The sequence below is a fragment of the Cryphonectria parasitica genome (genome assembly GCF_011745365.1).
Source record: "Cryphonectria parasitica EP155 unplaced genomic scaffold M406scaffold_1, whole genome shotgun sequence".
Lineage (NCBI taxonomy): Eukaryota > Fungi > Ascomycota > Sordariomycetes > Diaporthales > Cryphonectriaceae > Cryphonectria > Cryphonectria parasitica.
In genome coordinates, this window is record NW_024468909.1 from 5,718,486 (window position 1) to 5,739,204 (window position 20,719).

Here is a 20,719-nt window from a genome sequence, read left to right on the forward strand (position 1 = left end):
GCCCACGTCCGAACATGAGCAATGATGATTCGCTGATGTTGACACTGGACCGTCATTGAAAAAAAATTGAGATCCTAAAAACACAACACTGGCGGCCGATGTGTTGATCTAGGAGGAGAGGTCATTTTGCTTGATTTGAATGGAAGAGCCTTCACCGCGACCACTCTCAAAGCCAGGCTGTATCAGGAGAGGTTCTTCTGAAGAAAGGGCCCAAGGCCGCAGACCTGCCGAGATCCCCAAGTGGACAAAGTAAATGTGAGACAAAAGTGCAGGCATCACAGGCGACAGTCTCCCTCTCGGACATATGTACACACACACACACAAAGATGATCAAGAACACGTGTCTGACAGTCAAATCAAAATGAACAATAAATGATTTGGTATTGGTGAGTAAAGAATGTGGGTTCATTGTGATTCCTCACGAGGCAACCATCTCGCATCCGCCTCCAGCTCGTGGATGTTTCCCCGCTGCTCGCTGGCATACGGTCTATAAACTTCTTCAGGGCGCTGGATTCGACCCCACTGACTGATGGGTGTCGCTGGTAACTCAACTGGTGTGCGATTTATAACCGATGGCACCCAGCTGAGCAATGACGTTCGTTTTCTCTTGGGTGGTTGGTAATATTCCTTGGGAGGCAATGGAGGCGGTGGAGGAGAGGGTTCGGGGGGTGAGATGTTGTGGGCAGGAAATGTCCCAGGTGACCTGCTCTGGTAGTAGGGAGGCAGGGTCCCCGTTGACCTGCTGCTCTGGTAGGGAACGGTCGCCCTGGTCGACCTGCTCTGGACGCCAAGTTCCCGGGTGGATTCTGAGGTGCTTGCGGTGCGTGCTGCCCGCCTCCTCATCAGCAGTGCAAAGGCGATAAGTCCTCCAATACATAAAAGACCGCCAGCTGCCGAGCCGGCTGCAATCTCAATGGTTCGTTTTTTTTCTTCCGAGGCGTTTGATGAGGAGGAGGAGCTTGATGTAGACGTTGGGGTGGCTTGTGTAGTCTCTGTGGCCATAACCAGGCCAGTAGCGGTCCCAGTCGCTGTGGCGACGGTTATCGTGCTAGGAAGTGAGGCGGTAGACGTGGCTATTTCCAGCGTGGTGCTCTTTGTCTGATCACACGTCGAGTCTCCATTGCAGGTATAGCCGAATGGGCAACACCGCTCTCCGCATGTCGGCAGCTCCCCCGTCAGGTTTGTGGTGTGAACTGACGTGGCAGGAAAGGCCGTGGCGTTGAGGCCGGAGAGGCTGCAGGTGATGGGCTCAATCGAGGAGCAGTCCTGGCCATCGGGACAGCAGAGCACGGTTGTGTTGTCAGCCAAGGCATTGCAAGAGTCGCCTGTTGGGCAGCAAAAATCGCTCGGCAGACCGTTGCCACACTGGAAATAGTTGGTCGGGCACGTCTCTGAGGATGTGCGACGCGAATGTCTAACGAGCCAGCCGGAGCTGTAGCGCTGTCGAGAAGATGTGGTATCGCCCTGGAGGTGGTCTTCTTTCACGTCCGTCGCGCTCAGGGCAGAGCCTCTATTTTCCGTGGTGCCAAGTACCAAAGGAGAGAGAGATATGACAATGAAGAGCAGAAGAACAGGAAAATAACTCCGTGGATGCATTGAGGCTACATTGTCTGGTTGGGACACATGCAAGCAAGCAAGCAGACGTCGATCAGCCGTGGCCACGGATGATGATCAGCACGAGCGAGCGAGCGAGCGTTTAAAGCGAACAAACGGCAGGTGAGACATGAAAAAGGGAGTAAGTAAACACAAAAAAGAAAACCAAGACAAGAAAGAGAAAGAAAGAGAGCGAGAGAGTGAGGAGATAAACAGGTAGGAAAGCCAGTCTGGAGGGGGCCATGCAGCCTTACAGAACTCACATCAGGCTAGGCGGCCCTTTAGCGAAGCCACTATTTGACGAGAGAGCTCGCCCTTTTGGTCAACATACCTCTTGGGCAAGGAGAGGAGGGGGAGGGGGGGGGGGACGTTGTCATGTCGCATCCGCTCAGGGCCTTGAAATCTGACGGTCCGAAGCCCGAAGCCCGCGCTGTGGTAATCCCATTCGAAAGAAGAGGATTCCATGGCGGCCAACAGACTGGACAGGACGAGGCCCTTGCAGGATCGAGATCGAGGCCCTTCCATCAGCTCCGCGTCCCAGGAGGGGAGGGAGGGGACAGGGCACCACCAGTGTCGATCGACTGGACTGCCGCGGGATGAGTCCCCGCCATTTGGGACCTTGGTTTCGACCATCCAGCTGTGACCAGTACTCTGGAGCGAAGGAGGGAGAAACCTTCTCGCGAGCGCGGAAGAGAAGCATTCAGTCCCCTGTGCGAAGACGTCTAAGAGTGGGTACTGCTACCTGCAGCTGCGAGTGTGAAAGGCTGTGCCGCGGTGCATGCAAGACGGCGCTTACGACCAGGTTCAACAACAACGTTATGACTGGGGGTATCGCGCTTATTTGAGCCGATGGAACTTAAAATGGGGTCTTCCTTCGAAGCCATTGGGACCACGGGGCCACTCCAATGGGCCGACCATTGATTCTAATTCGGGAAGAACGGGGAAGGGTGTGCCAGTCACCGTATTTGGGGCCGGTAAAGAGACAGATGAGTGTGAACAATTCGAATCAGGTCAATTCTCGTCAGAAGCGTTGGGATGAAATTTTGTCACGAATTGAAGATGAAGAAGAATGAAGAAGTGAAGGGCGTCAAATATTAAGCAATCTCTATCTTGAGGGGTGACTGACTGCCTGTATCCAAGATTTATACTTGCTTCAGTGGGGAGGAAGTTGGTGGTTGCACTGTTTGGAAGTTACCACCATAGTACGTACTGCACTGTACTTACACACACTTGAGCCTTCTGGATGGGTTAGGGTTGACGCTTGAGCTGGACAGTCGCTGCGTTACTAAATCAGTACCTAGGCGAGTCCCGCTTGCCACTGTGCTGCTGTAATGCTGCATAGTATATTTGCGTCAAACTATTGAATGCGCGTGCGCCTCTGCTGAACGCCCCCATCCTTCCAGGTGGGCGATGACTGATGGCCCTTCACTGCCCTGCCTCATCACGAGAGCTTTTTCTCAAGTTTTTTCTCCCCCAGCTTCTTGTCAAAAACGACAAGTCGGTTCGTATCCTCGCAAGCCCCCAAGAGAACGCAACCAATTCCCCCCACCTGAGCGTCAAATGATTGCAAGTGCCATCTCTGTTCTGGACCACTGCAGGTCGATGCTACCTAAAGTTTGGTTGTCGGTCCTTTTGGGGAGGCCCAACCGAGCTAGATATGTTCCCAACCATTCTCGCAAGGTTGGCTGCACATAGAACACCGTGCCTCCTCAATTTCAGGTTGAGTTTGTTACGTAGGATTGTTGGAGCGTGCTGTCACAGAGTTTGGGTCGAATGTTGATGTGACAGATCAATACTTCATCTCTTGTGCAACACCTGCTGGGCAATACCTGGTCAAAGGGCGTGATGTTCCTTATGCAAGCTGACGTAGTATAAATAAAACATATGACCAAGTGAGGATTGACACGGGGGGGGGGGAGGAAAGAAAAGAAAGAAAAGAAAAAAATAGAGGGAAAAAAGGTGGCTGAAGAGGCAACAGTGCGGTCAGGTCATATTGTTGATACTTCATCAGTCGACCTCAACTCGGGCCCAGCGTTCGCGTCCACGCTCTCCTCTTCTCACGAAAACACAGTCAGAGAGACACGCCTTTTTTTGGGGTGCATTCTCGGGTTGCTTGCCGGATGGTTTGATGCGGAATGGCCATTCATTTTCCTTGCTACATCTATTCGAGCCATCGGGACTTTTTTACCCAGAAAGTTGCATGAGAGGTGAGACGGGAGGAACACGCCAAACTTGAACCTGACAAGGTGCCATGCAAATCTGAGTTAGAGCGGCAGGCCATGCCCACCCACTATTCTAAGTGTACCTTGGGGCAGTGTCTACCTCGGACAAATACATACCTGAGCAAGCATCTTTGTTGGTAGGATTTCCGCACGGTTGAGAGGAAGATTATAACATTAGCCTCGGAACCATTATACTCGACAACCTCGCGGAAGGGGGTGCCTCAAGGAAAGAAAGGGTTTCTCCAGTCAAGAATTGGACCCCAATACCAAATTCCCAGCCACCCCCTCCCCCTCGCTCTTTATGGGAAAACAAAAATCAAAGAAAAAGGAAGAAAAAAATACATGAAACAATAAAAAAACAGAAATGAACAGGAGACTCTAGAATGGCACTTTGATGGCTCTTTGCCAGTCTCCCAAAATGAACTCAGTGCGCGATAGAAACTTGTCCTACGCCGTGCATTTTGCAACGGAGTGCATTGTTTTGCATTAGGCTATACTCATACGTGCTTCGCATAGGCTTCAGATACAGATAGCATATTGACTTCGCCCACATGTCTGCTAGGAATTGCTCAACATGGCCGCCTGCATCCGTCGGCCGTAGCCTTTACTTTAGCAATATCTCTCCAATCTGTGGTCCTTGGTCCCGCACACCATTAATAGCAATCCTGCTCACCAGGTCGCTCCGGTGCCTGTTGATCACCTCCCGCAGGGCACTCCTCTCCATGACGATCCGCCCCGTCTCCAACAGGTTCTTCACATCCAGCGGGTCCTCCTTGTCGCTCAGATGTATCACGCGGCCGTGCGCCTTGGCCACGTCGAGGCTCGTAGACAGATTCGGCCGGTAATCAGTCGTAACAAAGGTCGTCCGCCCGTACTGCTTGCCCCACCGCAGGCCCTCCATCATCTGGCTCAGGTACCGCAACACGAAGCCGTCCTCGAGCTCGCGGCCTAGACGGCCTGCCTGCGCGAGCGCCAGGAAGTCTTCGGGCAGCGGCAGCTCCATCCCGTCCTCGGTGATAATCAACTCCCCCCGGCGGTAGCGGTACGACAGCGCCGTGCGCCAGGCGAGGTCGTACACCTTGCGGTTCATGTCCGTGCCGAAGTCGCGCGGCTTGGGACCAAACGTCTTGCCACCGCCCCGGCGCAGCGGAGATTGCTTGGTACCCACGCGGGCGCGACCGGTGCCCTTCTGTCGGTAGAGCTTGCGGTGCGAGCCGTGCACCTCGTACCGGGTCTTGGAGTTTGCTGAGCCCTGGCGGGTGTTGTCGCCTTCGTACGTGACTGCCAGGTGCAATATATCCCGCCGTAGGGGCAGATAGAGGTGCTTTGTAGAGTATGCCTCGAGGGAGCGCGGCTCAAGGCTGGGGAAGCTGTGGATGGTGACAGGTACGGTGGTGAGCGGTTCGAAAGGGAGAAAGCCTGATGCGGCAGATGTGGCGGAGTTGTGATCGGTGGAGGGCATGGTGAGGCTGGGCGGCGCTGTCGTAGTCGCCATTGTGCGTGATGCGATGGGGGATAATCTCCTCTGTTTCCAATTTCTGTCAGTCCAATTCGTGTTTTCCTCTTCCCTCATAGAGGAAGGGAAGAAGCCATCATCTTGGGTCAAATAGAAAAATGCGCCGTACCAGCATCGTGGATCTGCATGATTGTGAAGAAAGACCTAGGCCTTGCATGGCCTCAGTGAGACTCCGAAGCCCCTTCCCAGCCATCGCGACAACTTGTGATTCAAATAATTGACCAGCTGTGGCGGATTCCTCTTTGACGAAGGTGAAGTGATGTTGTTGCAAGTCGCCTTCCAGTAGCTCGAAAAGATCGATGACAACGCGTGCACGGACCAGCTACGGCACGGGCAGCTTTTGCTGCACGCTACGGCGTCCCGAAATTTTTCTAGAGCTTCGACTTCGCATCGCGTGCCCGCCCGAAATTTGACGTGCATGCGCCAGCACCTCGACAAGCACCCACCCCGACGACCAAGATGTCGAGGTGTCAACAGGCAGCGCGGCCAATTGCGCTGTGCCTGCGACCACGAAGTTCAGCACAAATAGCTGGGCCGTCTATTTCTACGGCGGCGGCACGCTTGTTCTCAAACTCGGCGAGTCGCCCAGACGGCGAAACAACGACATCCTCACCGAACGAAAGTGCTGTTGCTACTGCACAGGCGACCCAGGATCTCGCTCATTCCAATAGTACACCAGATATTTCCACCTCTACGGAGGCTGAGAGAGCCGCACGGCGCGAGCTGACTGCGCAATTGCTCGACCCCAATACTACAACCTTACCGTGGGCGGAGAAAAAGCTACAGAGGAAGGGCATAGAGCCCATAGGGTCGAGACGAAGGAGAGCTGCGGTCCGCCAGACGCCGAATATTCCCTTCGAGCAGCTACCGTACCACTGTTTCCAGGAGGCACGGAAGATCTTGGCCAAGGACCGTGCCGAAAAGCTCGAGGAGATCAAGAGGGCTCATCTTAGGGCCAAGACAATAGAAGCCACGCCGGTGAAGGTCTACAGGGGCGGGGAGACGTTCAAGAACAAGAGGTTGGACTCGTTGCAAAGGCATGTGGAGGCTCTGAAGATCCAGGCCGACATCAATGACCCCGCTGTGAAGAGGAAGTGGGAAGACGGGGTTGGTAAGTCATACCCAGAACATACCTGCATGCTCACCTACAAATAACTAATGCCAGAGGAGCAGCCGACATGAGCAAACCAATCTATCGCTATTTAAACGAACAGAGGTGGCGCGATATGGCCTACAAGATCTTGGTCCAGCGTGTGCAGCAATTCCACATCACCCCTGACGTTTTGCCAAAGTTCGATCCGAAGATGGACGTCCAACTCTCCTTCCACGGCTACCGTATTCGGCCGGGTGAAATTGTCGACTCGCTAGTGTCCGAAGCCCCGCCCAACGTACGTGTTCAGGTTTTCGACTCCAAGCAGCGACTCGTGTCCGTTGTGGTGATGGACAGTGACGTCCCGGACGCAGAGACCGACTCCTTTGGCCGCCGTCTACACTTTATGGCAGCCAATATCCCAGTCGACTGCCTCACCAAAAACATCTCCCTCATTCGCGTCAGCAAAGACCAAGACAAGCTCGCCGTGCCCTGGCTCCCACCATTCAGCCAGGAGGGTGCGCCCTACCACCGACTATCAGTATGGATCCTGGAGCAGCACGAGGGCGCGGAGCTGGACGTGGCAAAGCTGCGCGAGGAATACTCCAACAACCGTGATGGGTTCTCACTGCGGTCGTTCAAATCGGAGCAGAATGTGCGGCCGTACGGTTTTAATATGTTCCGCACGATCTGGGACGAGGGCACTAAGGCGGTCATGCAAAGACACGGTATCCCTGGTGCCGACATTGTCTTCAGGAGACAGCGCGTGCACAGTCTCAAGTCGCCAAAGAAGGCACGCGGTTGGGAGGCGAAGAGACAGGGCCCCAAGTACAGGCACCTTTGGAAGTACACCAAGAACATCGCGAGGAATCGTGGTGGCACGTAGGCGGGCTGAGATGTTGGCAGTGGTGTGTCTCCAGCTCTCCCAGTTCTTGATAGATATCTGCAGAATATCATGTCACAAAACAAGGGACATTTGGCCAAAAATTGTAGTATATTGTCATCAATCAAGTCTTGGATCATGTATGGTTGGGTCATTCTTCAATTGCCCTATTCGAGGGACAGGCCTGAGTGTGATTAGCTTTCTTAGGCCCAGAAGAGCCCCACCTGCACAAGTAAACACAGCGAGGTAGGCGCGCCTAGGCAGCTTCGACAGCCTTCCGCCTCGCTCACTGCTCCAACCCTCATCTCGTTCCATTGCCCCACCTCGGCCTCGTCTGCTGTTTCTAAGCCTCGTCTCTTTTAACTCAGCGGTTGGCAAACTCTGTTGTCAAACTCTCAAACCCCGAACCCTTTTAGAACCAAAATCGTCACACATACCACGCAGCAGCAGCCATGGACTCACAACCGACCCCGCGCGCCACGGCACCGTACCTCGACAGCTACGTCGGCCGCAACGTGACTATTGTCGGCAAGGTTGTCCAGCTGCGCGGGGAGGTGGCCCTCATTGACGCGGACGGCAACATTACTGCGCATCTGAATCGTGTAAGTACACGCAAATACTATCCTTTGTGCTTTTGTCCAACGGCACGGCACGATCGATAGCTCCGTGGCTTCTTCCACCTGGCCCAGTCATACATACCTAGCTACACAAGCTCTATGCAGCCATGTGAACCACGCGCTGGACAAGATGAGGATGACAAGAGCCCGCGAGGCTGACACAGATCAAATCCCTTTAGGAAGCCCACCTCTCGCCAGGCTCGGCAGCTCAGATCATCGGCAAGGTCAATCCTGATCTCTCCGTCCGAGTGTTGAGTGCCATGGACTTGGGAAACGGGGTTGGTATGTGAATGATCCCTGCCCTGTACATCCCTCAAGAGTTCCTACATCTTTCCGAAGATGAATGGTCACTGACCAGCCGAGTTCCCTCCTTTTCCTTTTCTTAGATTTCGCACTCTGTCAGCAGCTGGTCGAGGTCTCGCAGCGCTATAAGCACCTCTTCGACAACGTGGCGGTCAACTGACTCGGCGGCCGGAGTGCCAGGAGCAGAGGGAGTGTGCGCTTCGTCTCGACGGTGTGGCCGTCTGATTTTGTCTCCCAGCGCCACATTGACCGATCGCAACGCCGTGAGGAGGGAGGTTCTGGTGACGGAGACAGTTTTGATGACCATGGCGGCGGCCTTGCAGAGGAGATGCGCAAGCTCGGCATCTCCTTGCCTCCGTGGCCCTTTGCTGCGAGAGAGCAGCAGCAGCAGCAGCATGGGCCAGAGCCACCGGCCGGCTCAGAGTGCTCAGAGGAACTCGTGAGGCATGGTCATGAGGTCTCGGCATACCCTACGTACATGCTGCTCAACACTATCGGCATCGGCGCGTTGGGCACTTCTGGGCCACCCAGAGCAAGCCCGCCACCACTACAATCACCAAGAACACCACGTCATTGCAAAGGTGGGGCTCGAGATGTTGTCAGGGATTCCGTTATGAAGCAGCGAGGAGATCGTCTTGGAGGCGGTAGCAATCTCGAATTCTCACCATGCCTCATCAGTGCCATGTTTCGTGGCATCATGAGGCAGAAAAATGGAAAGAGATATGCGCTGCTGAGCATGGACGGCGCTGGCAGGTGGTGCCTTGTGCGAGACTATTTAGACGAACGGAAAAGTTCCCCACTTGATGCTGCGTAGTAGATCTCACGAAAAGCATTGTTTCATTCCCCGGTCAAACCTTTGCAAATTCTCTCTTCGAGATGATAATGATGAATACTTGGATCGTGAACCAATGTAGACGGGGTGGGCTTTCTCGGACTATGTAGCACTCAATAATGAGATCTAAACCCATTTTTCACAAAGGCTTGTCTGTAGACAGATCGACCTCGCTCAGATGGGCCATCAGCAGTGGGCGCAAAACGCGTCAAACAAGCGATATTTAATGAGGTCGTTTCTCTTTGCACAATCGATATCTTAATTTTAAAGAGCAATAGGCTGTCATAACTTGGTTTTAAAACATCAAAACAAATAAACAAGGTCTTCGGCCAAAGTGGTATATGCCGTATCCGCATGCCGCGCCTTTCCATCAATCCATCCATCCCATCCAAGCATTCCTTGTCCTTGATACGCCAAACCAAAAGGCTTCTCTCTGCCTTGCACACACACCTCCCCCGTTCGAGGATCATAACCATACATCATGCCACGCCGACGTAAACAAAGTGGTGCGTCAACGCAAGACAAAGGTTGGTGCAGTCCAATGAGCCATTATCTCCGGCTGCTGCACCTAACTCGAGGTCCTACGGCAAGAACGAGTGCAGACCGAAGTCCTAGTTGGTCTGTACATCATCGCCATCGCCGATCCCATCTATATTAACATCTCCAAAGGCCTCCCAGTCGGTAAAATCCATTTCAGCCGAGTCAAATATCTCCGCTTCGCCATTCCTGCGAAGCACGGGCGGACTGCTGGGCATTACCGCATCCGTAGTCAGGAAGTGCCCGAAATCCAACCCCTCGAAATGACCAGCCAGGCCGTTGTCGCTGCCCATATTTGGCAGCTCATACAGGCCATGAGCTGACGAGCCAGCGGTGAAGTCGTTCGCTTCGGACAGGAGCTGGTTGATAGTAGAGCTAAAGGGAGTCCCAAAGTCTGTGTGCATCATCATGCTATCGTCAGCGGCGAAGTGGGCGTGAGGGTGTTGATAATGGACACTCCCGTTGCGCAGTCGGGCGCTCGAGCGGGGGGTTTTCGTCGGTGTCCCTTGAAGGCGAGGGAAAGCATTGCCGGGCGACCTTGCAGTAGACCGTGCTGTCCGTATCGACTTCGAAACGCTCCTTGTTATGGGGCGGTGACTGGGTGTCGGCCGGGTCGGAGTCTTGAAAACTCCCGCAAGTCTCTCCTTGCGTTGGGGTGTAGAAGGCTGGGAGGATGTGCTGAACAAATCCGCTAGGTTGTTCTTGTTTTTCGTGTCATCGACGCCGACTTTGGGCGTCGAGAGGAGGTTCATTTCATTGTCCATGTCGGCGGCCATGACCGAGTTTTCCTTTCCGGTGAGAGCGTTCTTGGACCCCCCGTCTAGACCAGCTGATGTCCGCACAATGTTGACTGCGACTTCGCCAAGCACCTTGGGTTGTCCGTCCTTCTTTGGGGACGGAAAGAGCAGCCTCTTCGTCTTTCCCAGGGTGTCGTCTTCGACAGCGATGGGACTTTGAGCCGAACCACTGGCTCGTGAGTGTGTCGACCCTCGAGGATCGGGACAGCCACCCAGGCCACCTGTTTCTGCTGTTTGTGACCGCGCGCCACGTTCGCGGCTGGGTGGCTCTGTAGTTGGACCCCGGAGCAGCACCACCTCATCCCCCTCTGTGAGCGGGGTCATTCCTTGGTCGTCCGGCCCCACTGGATCAGTAGTAAAATACGCCTCTGAGGGCAAGTTCGACGAAGTAGCACCCTGTCCCTTCGCCTTTTTGGGCCGAGAAGTCTTCGAGTTCCTCTTCTTGCGTGACTTTCCAATCTGAGAGTAGTCCTTCTCCCATTGTGCTTCAGGGCGCTGAGTCTGGTATTTGGACAGCCAAAGACCACATGCTGTGTGTCCGGTTAGCCAGTGCCTCCTGGTCAGCCACGGAAATAAGAGTGGCAGTACTCACGATTGCAGAGAATATCTTCAACCCATTGAGACTTGTCTTCGGCTGGCCCAAGAGCCTTTTTGACGACCCGATACCTTGTTGGCGTCTGGTTCTCGTTCCGTTGTAAAATGACAATTGCTGTTATGCGACCAGGCTTTTCAGAGTATTCCGGGATTTCAGGACTGCCATCTAGGTCCTGCGTCCAGATCTTGCGCCACGTCGGCGTGCTTATTGACCCGCAATTGGAACAGAACGTCGGCATCTGACCCATCTTGACAGCCTTCTCCAATTTATCTTTGATCGATTGTTTCCTTGACATGTTCTTGCTGGGCTGTGCGGTATCTTCTGGCGATGCAGTAGATGGCGATACAGTTGGCGCAACAATTCCGGGGTCACTAGCCGGAGCAGTTGGGATAGGGCCAGGAGCCACGATCTCCGAATCAGCAATCTGGGTCGTGCTGGCAGTCGGTTCGCCCACATTTGGCGTGTTCGCTGGCTCTGGTTCGACATCCTGAGGGAAGTGGAGCGGCTCGCTCAACAGTCGCAAAAGATGATCCTGGGAATCTTGCGTAGGCTCTACAGAAGGTGGCGTAGGCATTCGAGGTTCATCGACTGGTTTGCTTGTAGGCTCGTTTGGAGATATTGATCGCGCCGCTGGAGGCTCGATATGTTCCGGCTCAACGGGTGGCTGAGGCATTGGTGGTGGGCCCACTGGTACTCCTGGCGTATTCTGTCGTTGAAGGGTGGGCTCAGTGTTCGCTCTCTTCAACTGACGTGCGGCTGCCTTCGTCATACCGGATGCTGCTTGTGATTTTTTTATCTGCGCCTTGGCCGAAGCAGAGGGGTTGTAAATGCTCTGCTTGGGCAGCAGCTCCGAAGGGCCGGGATGTTCATGTTGAATGATCATTTGCTTTGGCTGTGCGGGACCATTGGCTCCCTGTTCCGCAAGCCCTGGACCGCCCGGCATGGGCAGGCCCTGGGAGAGACCTCTCGGGGGTGCGACATGCGGGGGCTCTGGGAGACCGCTAGACATTGGCCGATGAATGCCGTGAGAAGGTGGAGGAACGGCTGGCTTTCGCTTCGACGACTTCGATTTCGATGTTGGCTTCGACCGTCTCGGGATGTTTGGCTGTGGCATTTGGCCAGGAACAGATACTGGCAGCTGCAAATCGTAATCGTCAACCATCTCATCGAAACCTCCACTCATAAATCCGGAATCGGGCTGCGGCATCGGCATCGGGGGTAAGACCGGACTAGAGAGGGGGGGGCTGGACCGAATAGACCTGGGAACTGGAGGAGAAGAGCCAAAATCCGCTGGGCTCTCTTCGGGCGTGTAGGCTTGAAATGGCGATTGTGCGGTTGAGTCAGGCGAGCGAGCATCCTGGTTGTGTGGTCCAGGTATGCCGGTCTCAGAAACAAGAACTCTTGATGAGGATCCCTCAAACTCCGCCATAGAAGACCTCCTTGGCTGCGCCTGACCTGGTGGCCTGCTTCGCGGGCGTGACTGCTGTTCGGGCACAGGCGTCGGTGCTCTAGGAACTTCCTGCAGATGACTTGATCCAACCCCACTGCCACCGGCGGCAGCAGGTCTCATGGTGCGCAGAGACCCAGAGGTGCTGGCAGCGACCCGTAAGGAGCCAGGAGCCGAGCTCAGTGGTGCCTTGTTTGGATAGTCGGCCTTGGTGGTCTTGGCTCTCTTTTTCTTTGGGCCCTCGACAGGCGCCTCCTCGGCATCCGTAGCATCCTCGATGGCAGACGTGTTGCCTGCCTCGGGTCTATCATGCTTGCGAGGCCTGCCAATGACCTTTCCTGATGCCGTCGTCTTCCTCTTCTTCGGTGGCTTTGACGAGGCACGCTTTGCTGACTTCGGACGAGCAGGTTGCCCAGGCTCATCGGCTCTCGAGAGCACGGTGCCGTCATCGGGAGCTGGGCCCTGAGACGAAGGGACTGGTGGGAAGAAAGACATCGGCATGGGCTGCACCGGCATCGCGTGCATGGTGGGTGGCGTAGGAGCACCGTAGTGGTTCGCATACATGTCAGGTCGAACGTCTGGTGCTGGGCTGAGTGCCTGGATGGGCGATCCGTATCTGACTGGTGCAAGACTAGGACTTGGCATCGATGGCCCGTTTGGTGGACGGCCGAGATTGGGATTCGACTGGATGAAGGACGACCACTCGCTGTTGCTGTCGGGCGGTGTCGGAGTAGGAGCATTGCTTCCGTAGCCTCGTTGCACGTCAGAGCTGTGAGCGGTTTGTGGTCGCTGTAGCCGCGGTACAGGACTGAGCTTGAGCTTGACCTCCAAGGTCTCTGGCGGGCCGCCTCTCAGGGCCGCGAGCATGTTCTTGACCACCTTTCCGGTGACCAATTTCTGCTCGGCGTTCTGCGCAGGCTGGTCCAGGGCCCACGAGAGCATTCCCTGCCCCACGAGTGGCACATCGTCTTCGGAATAGTCCAGGGCGTAGACTGCGTAGTCTTTGTCGGGCCGATTGATGATTTCAGGACTGCACGAGGCAACGGCCTGAAGGCACACCTGGAGGTCGACGAGACCGATGGCGTTTCTCTCGTCGATCGGGATGGTTTGGATCTGCAAAACATGGGGCCATTTGGCCAGGCAGTTCTGCTGGTCTTTCTCGAAGGTGTACTGGACCTTGACTGTAGAACAAAAGAACGTGAGTCCTGAGATTGTGAACAACATGACAGGGCAGATTTTATGTGCTTACGTCCCATATGCCGCGCCTGTAAGCCTGAGTCCTCTGCCTGTGAGGGCTGTGATGGCGGCAATGAAGCATGTCCCTGAGGAGGATAACCTGCCCAGGCGCCACCCTGAGGGCCCGTCATACTGGAGAACGACATGGAATGACCTCAATATGCATGAGGATGAATGTTGTGGTTTCCCCAGGCGGCGATGGTGATGGGGTATGTTGGGCTGTCGACGTGGGGAGTTCGCAGGCAGTAAGAAAGAGACAAGAGAGAGATGATGGAAATCAAAGATAACAGAACCACCCCTGAGGTACAGACGTGTATGTGTGTTAGTGAACCTTGGAAGATAGAAAGAACAATTAAAAGTCGTGGTCCAGGTTCACGTTTTTGCGATGGGATCTAGTCGCGTACAGACGCGACTGTGGACCCTCACCAAGCACTTGTAGCTTTCCCACTGTCTGGAGTGGCACCACAAAACGGGGCCAATTGGATGGTCAACAATTCAAAGATGCCCCCTTTTTTTTTCTTCTTTTCTTTTTCTGTGATCCCAGAAGGTGCAAAAGTCGAGATTCTCAGGGGCAAGAAAAGAATAGAAGAGAAGACGGCACTGCTGCCGGGGGTTAAAGAAGGTTGAAGGGGGGAGGGAAACGCAGTTGCGATACGAAATAACCAGAACGCGACTACTGAGCCTCGCCTGGTGTACTCTTAAGTTAGGGACCTGGATGTCTGGCTAACAGGGGTAGCTGCAACGCGACGGGCCTGGGTTGACGCTAAAATTATGGGGTAGAACCTGGCAAGGTCGCACAGTAGGGCCTGGCAGGCATGTGGTACGAGCAGCGGCAGCGGCAGCGGTACGTGGCAGTAGGTAGTAGTTGGAGGGGCACCAAGGGCTAGGCCCATGCGCACCCTGGCAGCTGGGGCGTTTGGGGGAGGAAAGGAGATCCGTATCTTAATGACGTGCCAGAGTTCAGCCACCACCAAAAAACGGGCAGCCGGACTTTAGCTGCAAGATATTGGACAACTCCGAGCGCTCAAAAGGCAGCCATTAGACCTGCGAAATGCACATCAAAGAAAGACGAGTTTTGGAGACAAGATCTGGGTGATGTCGGGGGACAAGGCTTCTATTTATACCTCCGATTATTACCGTCGCTCTTTGCACAAATGACTCAAGCCCCTCGCCCACACTTTCAGACAGCACCAGGCTCACCGCATACCAACCGCACTTTTCTTTTGGTGTTTGTCTTTAGTCTACCACCGCCCACCGCCCCCGTAACTGCTGTTTTCCCCGCAGGAGAATGCCATACACTGATGTGCACCACAACGCGTGGACAGAAGTCATCTTCAAAAAACAATAATAACAAGGCTCCTCTGCAGCCACAATCTCACCAAAACCATCCACTTTTTGGCTTTGACAAAAGAACACAACACATAATAATGACTTGGGAGTTCACATCATACCATCAATTTTATACATACTGTTTTTTATGATGTCTCAGGAGCATCAACCTTCTCAGGAGGGTTCACCTCCTTTGGCGCCTCCTGGTTAGGTGGGTCTACCCATTCTACCGCGCCCTCGTGATACGATTTCTCCTTGGTTCTTGTGTTCCTCGCCACGATCTCAGCAACAACCTCCCTGATACCCTGCTTGCCATTCCTCTGGGCGGCAAATGCGTTGCACACCTGATTCGCCGTGTAATTCTTCGATTTCACCACCTGCTTGACCTCGTCCTCCGTGGGCAGACCGAACCGCCTCCAGGGGTACTCGGGATAATCTTCCCTGGTCAGGAGTTGCAGAGGGGCAACCTGTGGTGTGATCTCAAAGAAGGGCTCCGCGATCTTGTCCTCCTCGCGGATGTCCTCAAGGCTGGCTGGCTGCCACACTGGTTTCCTATCCTTGCGGATGAGCTGGGCGCTCACGCCCTCGACAAAATCAGGATGTCGCATGAATTTGGCCGCGATCTGGTGCTCCCGCTTAAATGTGTCTGCAATGGACCACTTCTGCTCCCGGCTCCTCTGCATCTGCTTCAGTGCTACATGGACAGAGGTAGGTGATCGCGCGTGCAACGTGGCGAGGGTTTGGTCCGCCCACTGCTTGGTCGGACCCTCGGGCTCCTCTTTGAGTGCCTGGATGATCTCATCGACTGTCGCCCTGGAGAAGCACCGGTCGATGGCCTTCCTCAGTTCGCCGCCGAGCAGGATCGGCTGATCGTGCGGCAGCCCGGTGGTGTACTCCTCGATAGCGTCGTTGATCAGGTGCAGGCGCTTCTCGAGGGGGTCGAAATCCCTGAACCTCAGCTCCGCCAGCCGCCCCTCCAGCATCGGCAGCGTAGTGGAGTGCAGATAGTGGGTGGCAATACCGGCGTAGAAAGCATTCACGCCCTCCAGACGCTCACTCGTCAGGGCCAGGTAGGTACCCACCGCCCCAGGCAGCCGTGGCAGGAAGAAGGACGCGCCGACATCCGGGAAGAAGCCAATAGTTGTCTCAGGCATAGCAAAGACCGTCCTCTCGGTTGCTATTCGGAAGGGCGCGTGGATGCTCAGGCCGACACCGCCGCCCATCGTGAAGCCGTCCATGAACGCTATGTAGGGTTTCGTGAGGGTCGCGATGAGGTGGTCCAGCTTGTACTCGAGGGCAAAGTATGCGTCGGACCTCTTCTGCCCCTGCTTGCCGTGCTGGTTGTCCTTGGCCAGCGCCGCGACATCCCCTCCCGCGCACAGCGCATTGCCTGCGCCCTTCATGACGATCACGTTCGCCATGTCGGATTCTTGCCATTCGATGAGACGAGGTGCTATCTTGCGTATCATGGACCCATTGAGAGAGTTGAGCTTCTTTGGGCGATTGAGCTCGATGGTGCGCAGACCGTATATGCTATTGAAAACAACATCTTCGGGCTCATCGCCTTCGACCGGTTTCCATATCGCTGCGGAAGAGGAGAGGGCGGACTAGAACACACAGAACGGTAAGTATCCCTTGAAAAGTAAGAGCCATAGCAGCCACGGAAACGTACCAATGACCTCGCACTGTCCTCGGGCACCTGTATCTTCACTCTGAGTGGCGACATCTTTGCAAGAGTGCAGGGCCGTCGACAGGCCACTGATGCTGCTAGGCCAGCGCGCGCCGAGAGCGTCCGCGCAAACATTTATTTCACAAGTATTCGGGGCTTCGATGCGACTAGAACGTCCACTACAAGCGCATCGAGCATCTGACCTCCCCCGAGAGATATTATGTCGTCAAAGAGAGCTAGCAGGGCCAATCCTGCACGATCAAGAAGGGTGGGAGAATACCGAGGTGGGCATGAAATTCCGAGGTCGTGTTCGAAGTTCTCCAATTTTGCCGACAAGAACCGCTGCTGCTGGCTGACTGCAGTAAGGCCCTGCAGATGGGGCCGCTGCCGGGAGCAGTGGGACCCGCCTCTAGCCGCTCACAGCCAATCAGAGCAGAGCTGTAGCTATCCAGTTTTCAGGCGCAAATGGCAGGGTGACATCTGCGCGTGAAGAAAGCTGTCTCGTCAACCAGCGCATTGTCAACATCGTCCACACCCCAGCACACCAGACAAGATGGCCGATCCAAAGATCCAGTCAGTAATGAGATTTCCATCTGCATCATGGATCGCACACGCTAATTGAACAATACAGGGAGCTGCTTACGAAGCCGCGCAATGAACTCACGTGCGTTTCTCTTGCCCGGTCGACCTTGACCGTCGCGTCGACCACACAGGATATCTGACTAACCTGCATCACAGAGAGTACGAGATCTCCCAGCTCGAAGAACGTACGTTCATACTATAGCGCTGCCCACCTCAATAATAATTTACAACTAGATATCGCGGTGACTGACACGAGAATAAACAGATGAGTTCTCCGCGGGACCTCTCTCGATCCTCCAGACGGCCGTCCGCAGCCACACCCAAGTCCTGATCTCCATCCGAAACAACAGGAAGCTTCTGGCGCGTGTAAAGGCATTTGACAGGCATTGCAACATGGTCTTGGAGAATGTGAAGGAGATGTGGACAGAGACACCCAAACTGGCGAGCGGCAAGAAGGGACGGCCGATCAACAAGGACAGGTTCATCAGCAAGATGTATGTTGCTTCCAGTGTGGTTCTCCTCGCGTGTACGACTCTGATTAAAAGAAGCAGGATGCTGACCTTTTCTTTTCTCTTAATCTACAGGTTGCTGCGGGGGGACTCTGTCATCCTGGTGCTCTTAAGTTGAAGGAGGCACTTACGATTTCATGATACCCAGACGAGGGGACCGTGCCAGTCATCAGGGTGTGTTTTTTTTGTTTTGCTTTCATCAATAGGGACCAGGGTCATTCACATGCGGACATAGGCGTTGAAGAAAGAAAAAGAAATGAGAATCGATTTCCTCTGGGGCTTGCAATCTAGCACCACGATCAATCTGCCGTTTCCCCTCTTGTTCAAACATCATCACGTTCATTACGATGTTACCACTCGCCATATTACACTGATATAAATTCACAGGCATTCCTTATCCTTCGTGTCTCTATCGATCATTCTTCAACTGAATCAGACAGTCTCCCAGCCCTCCTCGGACGGCTTAGGCGACTCCAAGCCTGCGACACCCAGGAAGAAACATGCCAGACCCCACGCACCCGGATCAGGCACCTGCTGGAACCCCTCCCCACCGACATACACCGTCCGGCCCAGACTGGCCGCCATGCCCTTGGTGCCCTCGGCAGCAGCCTTGGATGCCTCAGCCGCCTGCTTCACATCGCCCGTCTCGCCCAGGATGTCGACGAACGGATACAGCGCGTCGACGAGTGTGCGGTCGCCAGGTCTGGCGGGCGTATATTTGGACAGGGCGTCACAGCTCTTCTTGAGCGCCGCAGCCCAGGTCTTGTTGGTGGCCTGGCCGGGTGCGAGGGTGCTGAGGGCGTGGACGAGTGCGTTGAGGAAGATGGCGTAGAGGGCACCGGATGTGCCATCCATTGCCATCTCAATTATGGTCGCGATGCTAGCGACATCAATGACCGCATCACCTTTAAGGTGCTCCTTGGCGAGGTGGTCGAGAACGGCTGTCTTGAGGGTTAGCCAAAGGTGTGACCCTTTTTTATTTTCTTAAAAAGAACATCATTTCACAACGTACCTTGTGCGCCTCTCTTGAGCCCAATACCACAGTCCCCATCTCCCACGACGGAATCAAACCGTGTGACATCGGGCTCCGCGGCGACGACATGCTCAAGGCCAACCTTGAGCGCCTTCGTGGCTGCGGCGGCATCGTACTCCAGCCCACTAGCGTCTACCTTTTGTTCGGCGGATGCGGTGCCTTCACGGGTGGCAGTGTTCTTCTCCTCCCATGTCTCCTTGGAGATGGGAGCGGCCCAGCCGGTGGCCTCGCACGGGTAGTCCAGCAGCTGTATCATGCTGGGCCCACCAATGTCGGTGTTGACGACGTTGAGCAGGGAGATGCTGAACCCGGCCCCGTTCAAGCTGGTCATGTAGGTGCCGCAGAGGATACGGACAGGCTTGACGCCGTAGTCCTTGTCGAGCTGCTGGACCACCTCGGTCAGGATGCCGCCGAGCTCGAGGACGCTCAGGCCGCCGAGGTTGTTGATGAGCAGCACGACCTCGTTCGAGTTCACGTTGAGGAAGGCCCTGTCTTTGTCCTCCTGGTCCAGCAGCTGCCGCAGCATCTTGCCCACCAGGCCCGGCAGCTCTGCCCGCTCCCTGCCCGAGCCGGCCTCGTTGTGGATGCCCATGCCCAGCTCCACCTCGTCGTCCGCCAGCGCGCCCTGCTCGTCCTTCTTGGACACCACCCGCCCAGGCACGTGGACGTGCTCGAGGCTGGCGCCGACGCTGACAAGGTTGGCGGCGACCAGCCTGGCGACCCTCGCGACGTCGTCCAGGCCGTACCCCTGGGCGGCGAGCGCACCGCTGATCTTGTGGACCAGCACGGTGCCGGCGATGCCCCGGCGGCCCACCTTGCCGGCCTTGGCGCGGCCAACGCCGACATCGTCGCCCACGACGACCATCTCGACCCTGGCGCCGGCGGCGCGGGCCTTCTCGACGGCGACGCCAAAGTTGAGCACGTCGCCCGTGTAGTTCATGACGGTGACCAGCACGCCGGCCTCGTGGTCGACGCGGCTCGTGATGGCGGCGCGGATCTGCTCGGCCGAGGGGGAGGCGAAGATGGTGCCTGCGACGGCGGCCGAGAGAAGACCCTGGCCCACCATGCCAGCGAAGGAGGGCTCGTGGCCGGAGCCACCGCCCGAGACGATGCTCACTGTGGGTTTTCCATCATTGCTGCTGCTGGGGGAAGGGCGCCTGTAGATGACCTTGTTGGTGGCGTCGAGGGCGACAGAGGGGTTGGTGAGGGTAATGGACTGTAGGGCTGTGTTGACGAGGTGGGTTGGGTCGTTGATAAAGTGTTTGTATGACATGGTTGAAAGGCTAGTGAATTGATCTTTTCTGTACTTCTCTTTTCTTTCTTTCTCTCTTCTTTTCTCTTCCCTTATTATTTTTCTTTAATCTCTTTCTGAGTGCTTGCAAATCGGTGAATAATATTTCAATCCTGGCTCACAATATAAAACTTAAGAGGTGACTGGTATAAGAAGACCCTCTCTTTTCTAAACGATCGTGAGCAAATACTACAGGTGAGGGGTCCATGAGGCAACCACTAAACAAATAGGCCCAGCGCGGACGGACGGAGAGGCAGCGTTGAAAATTCCGGGACGGAAGAATTGAGGGGCAACGTACTAGCGTCAGAGGATGTCGTTGAACCTCGAGAAAATATTAAACAAGAATTAAAAAAAAAATTTTCCAAAAGGGTAAATCCAATGGTGGTCTGCTTGGCTTATTTCCCCCCTCATGGAACCCAAGTGGGCAAGTCGCCACGGCGCATCACGCTGGGGAGTTGGTCTCTTAGTTGGAGTGGGGAATTCACAAGCGAACGAACGACTGGGTAGAGTAGTCTAGATCGCCGCCCGTGGGGTGAGAGGGTGGGATGACGCAGGAGATGCGGGGATGGTTCATTGAAATGATGGGGTGACACGGCAGCAACCGAATCCTCAGCAGACAGAATGGAAAGAAGAGGGCC

The 20,719-nt window shown here is 55.1% G+C and overlaps 7 protein-coding genes across 7 annotated transcripts; 3 read left to right on the plus strand and 4 right to left on the minus strand.

Moving 5' to 3' along the window:
* Positions 1–4,419: 4,419 nt before the first annotated feature.
* On the minus strand, positions 4,420–5,524 carry M406DRAFT_245890 (60S ribosomal protein L4, mitochondrial precursor; the record flags this gene model as incomplete). Its single annotated transcript, XM_040916367.1, has 2 exons — positions 4,420–5,340; positions 5,441–5,524. The coding sequence occupies 2 exons, from the start codon at positions 5,522–5,524 to the stop codon at positions 4,420–4,422; spliced, it is 1,005 nt and encodes a 334-aa protein (XP_040781898.1).
* Positions 5,525–5,788: 264 nt separating this feature from the next.
* Positions 5,789–7,383, plus strand: M406DRAFT_272269 (PEBP-like protein; the record flags this gene model as incomplete). The annotated part of the gene is made up of 3 exons (XM_040918144.1): positions 5,789–5,953; positions 6,041–6,442; positions 6,505–7,383. Coding segments are annotated over 3 exons (1,370 nt in total), but the record flags the coding sequence as incomplete, so codon positions are not given.
* A 373-nt stretch (positions 7,384–7,756) lies between these two features.
* Positions 7,757–8,384, plus strand: M406DRAFT_326351 (replication factor A protein 3; the record flags this gene model as incomplete). The annotated part of the gene is made up of 3 exons (XM_040920075.1): positions 7,757–7,906; positions 8,101–8,203; positions 8,308–8,384. 3 exons carry the CDS (start codon positions 7,757–7,759, stop codon positions 8,382–8,384), a joined length of 330 nt encoding a protein of 109 aa, XP_040781900.1.
* A 912-nt stretch (positions 8,385–9,296) lies between these two features.
* On the minus strand, positions 9,297–13,799 carry M406DRAFT_349466 (uncharacterized protein; the record flags this gene model as incomplete). The annotated part of the gene is made up of 4 exons (XM_040922470.1): positions 9,297–10,920; positions 10,983–11,537; positions 11,736–13,613; positions 13,682–13,799. The coding sequence occupies 4 exons, from the start codon at positions 13,797–13,799 to the stop codon at positions 9,668–9,670; spliced, it is 3,804 nt and encodes a 1,267-aa protein (XP_040781901.1). The 3' UTR covers positions 9,297–9,667.
* Positions 13,800–15,108: 1,309 nt separating this feature from the next.
* M406DRAFT_336493 (ClpP/crotonase) lies at positions 15,109–16,723 on the minus strand (the record flags this gene model as incomplete). Its single annotated transcript, XM_040921157.1, has 3 exons — positions 15,109–15,136; positions 15,244–16,582; positions 16,684–16,723. The coding sequence occupies 3 exons, from the start codon at positions 16,721–16,723 to the stop codon at positions 15,109–15,111; spliced, it is 1,407 nt and encodes a 468-aa protein (XP_040781902.1).
* Positions 16,724–17,212: 489 nt separating this feature from the next.
* M406DRAFT_285758 (Sm-like ribonucleoprotein) lies at positions 17,213–17,977 on the plus strand. Its single transcript, XM_040918639.1, has 5 exons — positions 17,213–17,239; positions 17,298–17,330; positions 17,405–17,433; positions 17,514–17,742; positions 17,833–17,977. The coding sequence occupies exons 1-5, from the start codon at positions 17,220–17,222 to the stop codon at positions 17,873–17,875; spliced, it is 354 nt and encodes a 117-aa protein (XP_040781903.1). The 5' UTR covers positions 17,213–17,219; the 3' UTR covers positions 17,876–17,977.
* Positions 17,978–18,117: 140 nt separating this feature from the next.
* M406DRAFT_349468 (dihydroxyacetone kinase) lies at positions 18,118–20,063 on the minus strand (the record flags this gene model as incomplete). Its single annotated transcript, XM_040922471.1, has 2 exons — positions 18,118–18,698; positions 18,770–20,063. 2 exons carry the CDS (start codon positions 20,061–20,063, stop codon positions 18,190–18,192), a joined length of 1,803 nt encoding a protein of 600 aa, XP_040781904.1. The 3' UTR covers positions 18,118–18,189.
* Positions 20,064–20,719: the final 656 nt, after the last annotated feature.

Excerpts from the sequence above, each read along its gene's own strand:
- M406DRAFT_285758 (XM_040918639.1), top strand. The coding sequence starts at position 17,220 with ATGGCCGATCCAAAGATCCA. Across the intron at positions 17,434-17,513 it reads GATCTCCCAGCTCGAAGAAC|ATGAGTTCTCCGCGGGACCT; the intron begins GTACGTTCATAC and ends GAGAATAAACAG. Across the intron at positions 17,743-17,832 it reads GACAGGTTCATCAGCAAGAT|GTTGCTGCGGGGGGACTCTG; the intron begins GTATGTTGCTTC and ends CTTAATCTACAG.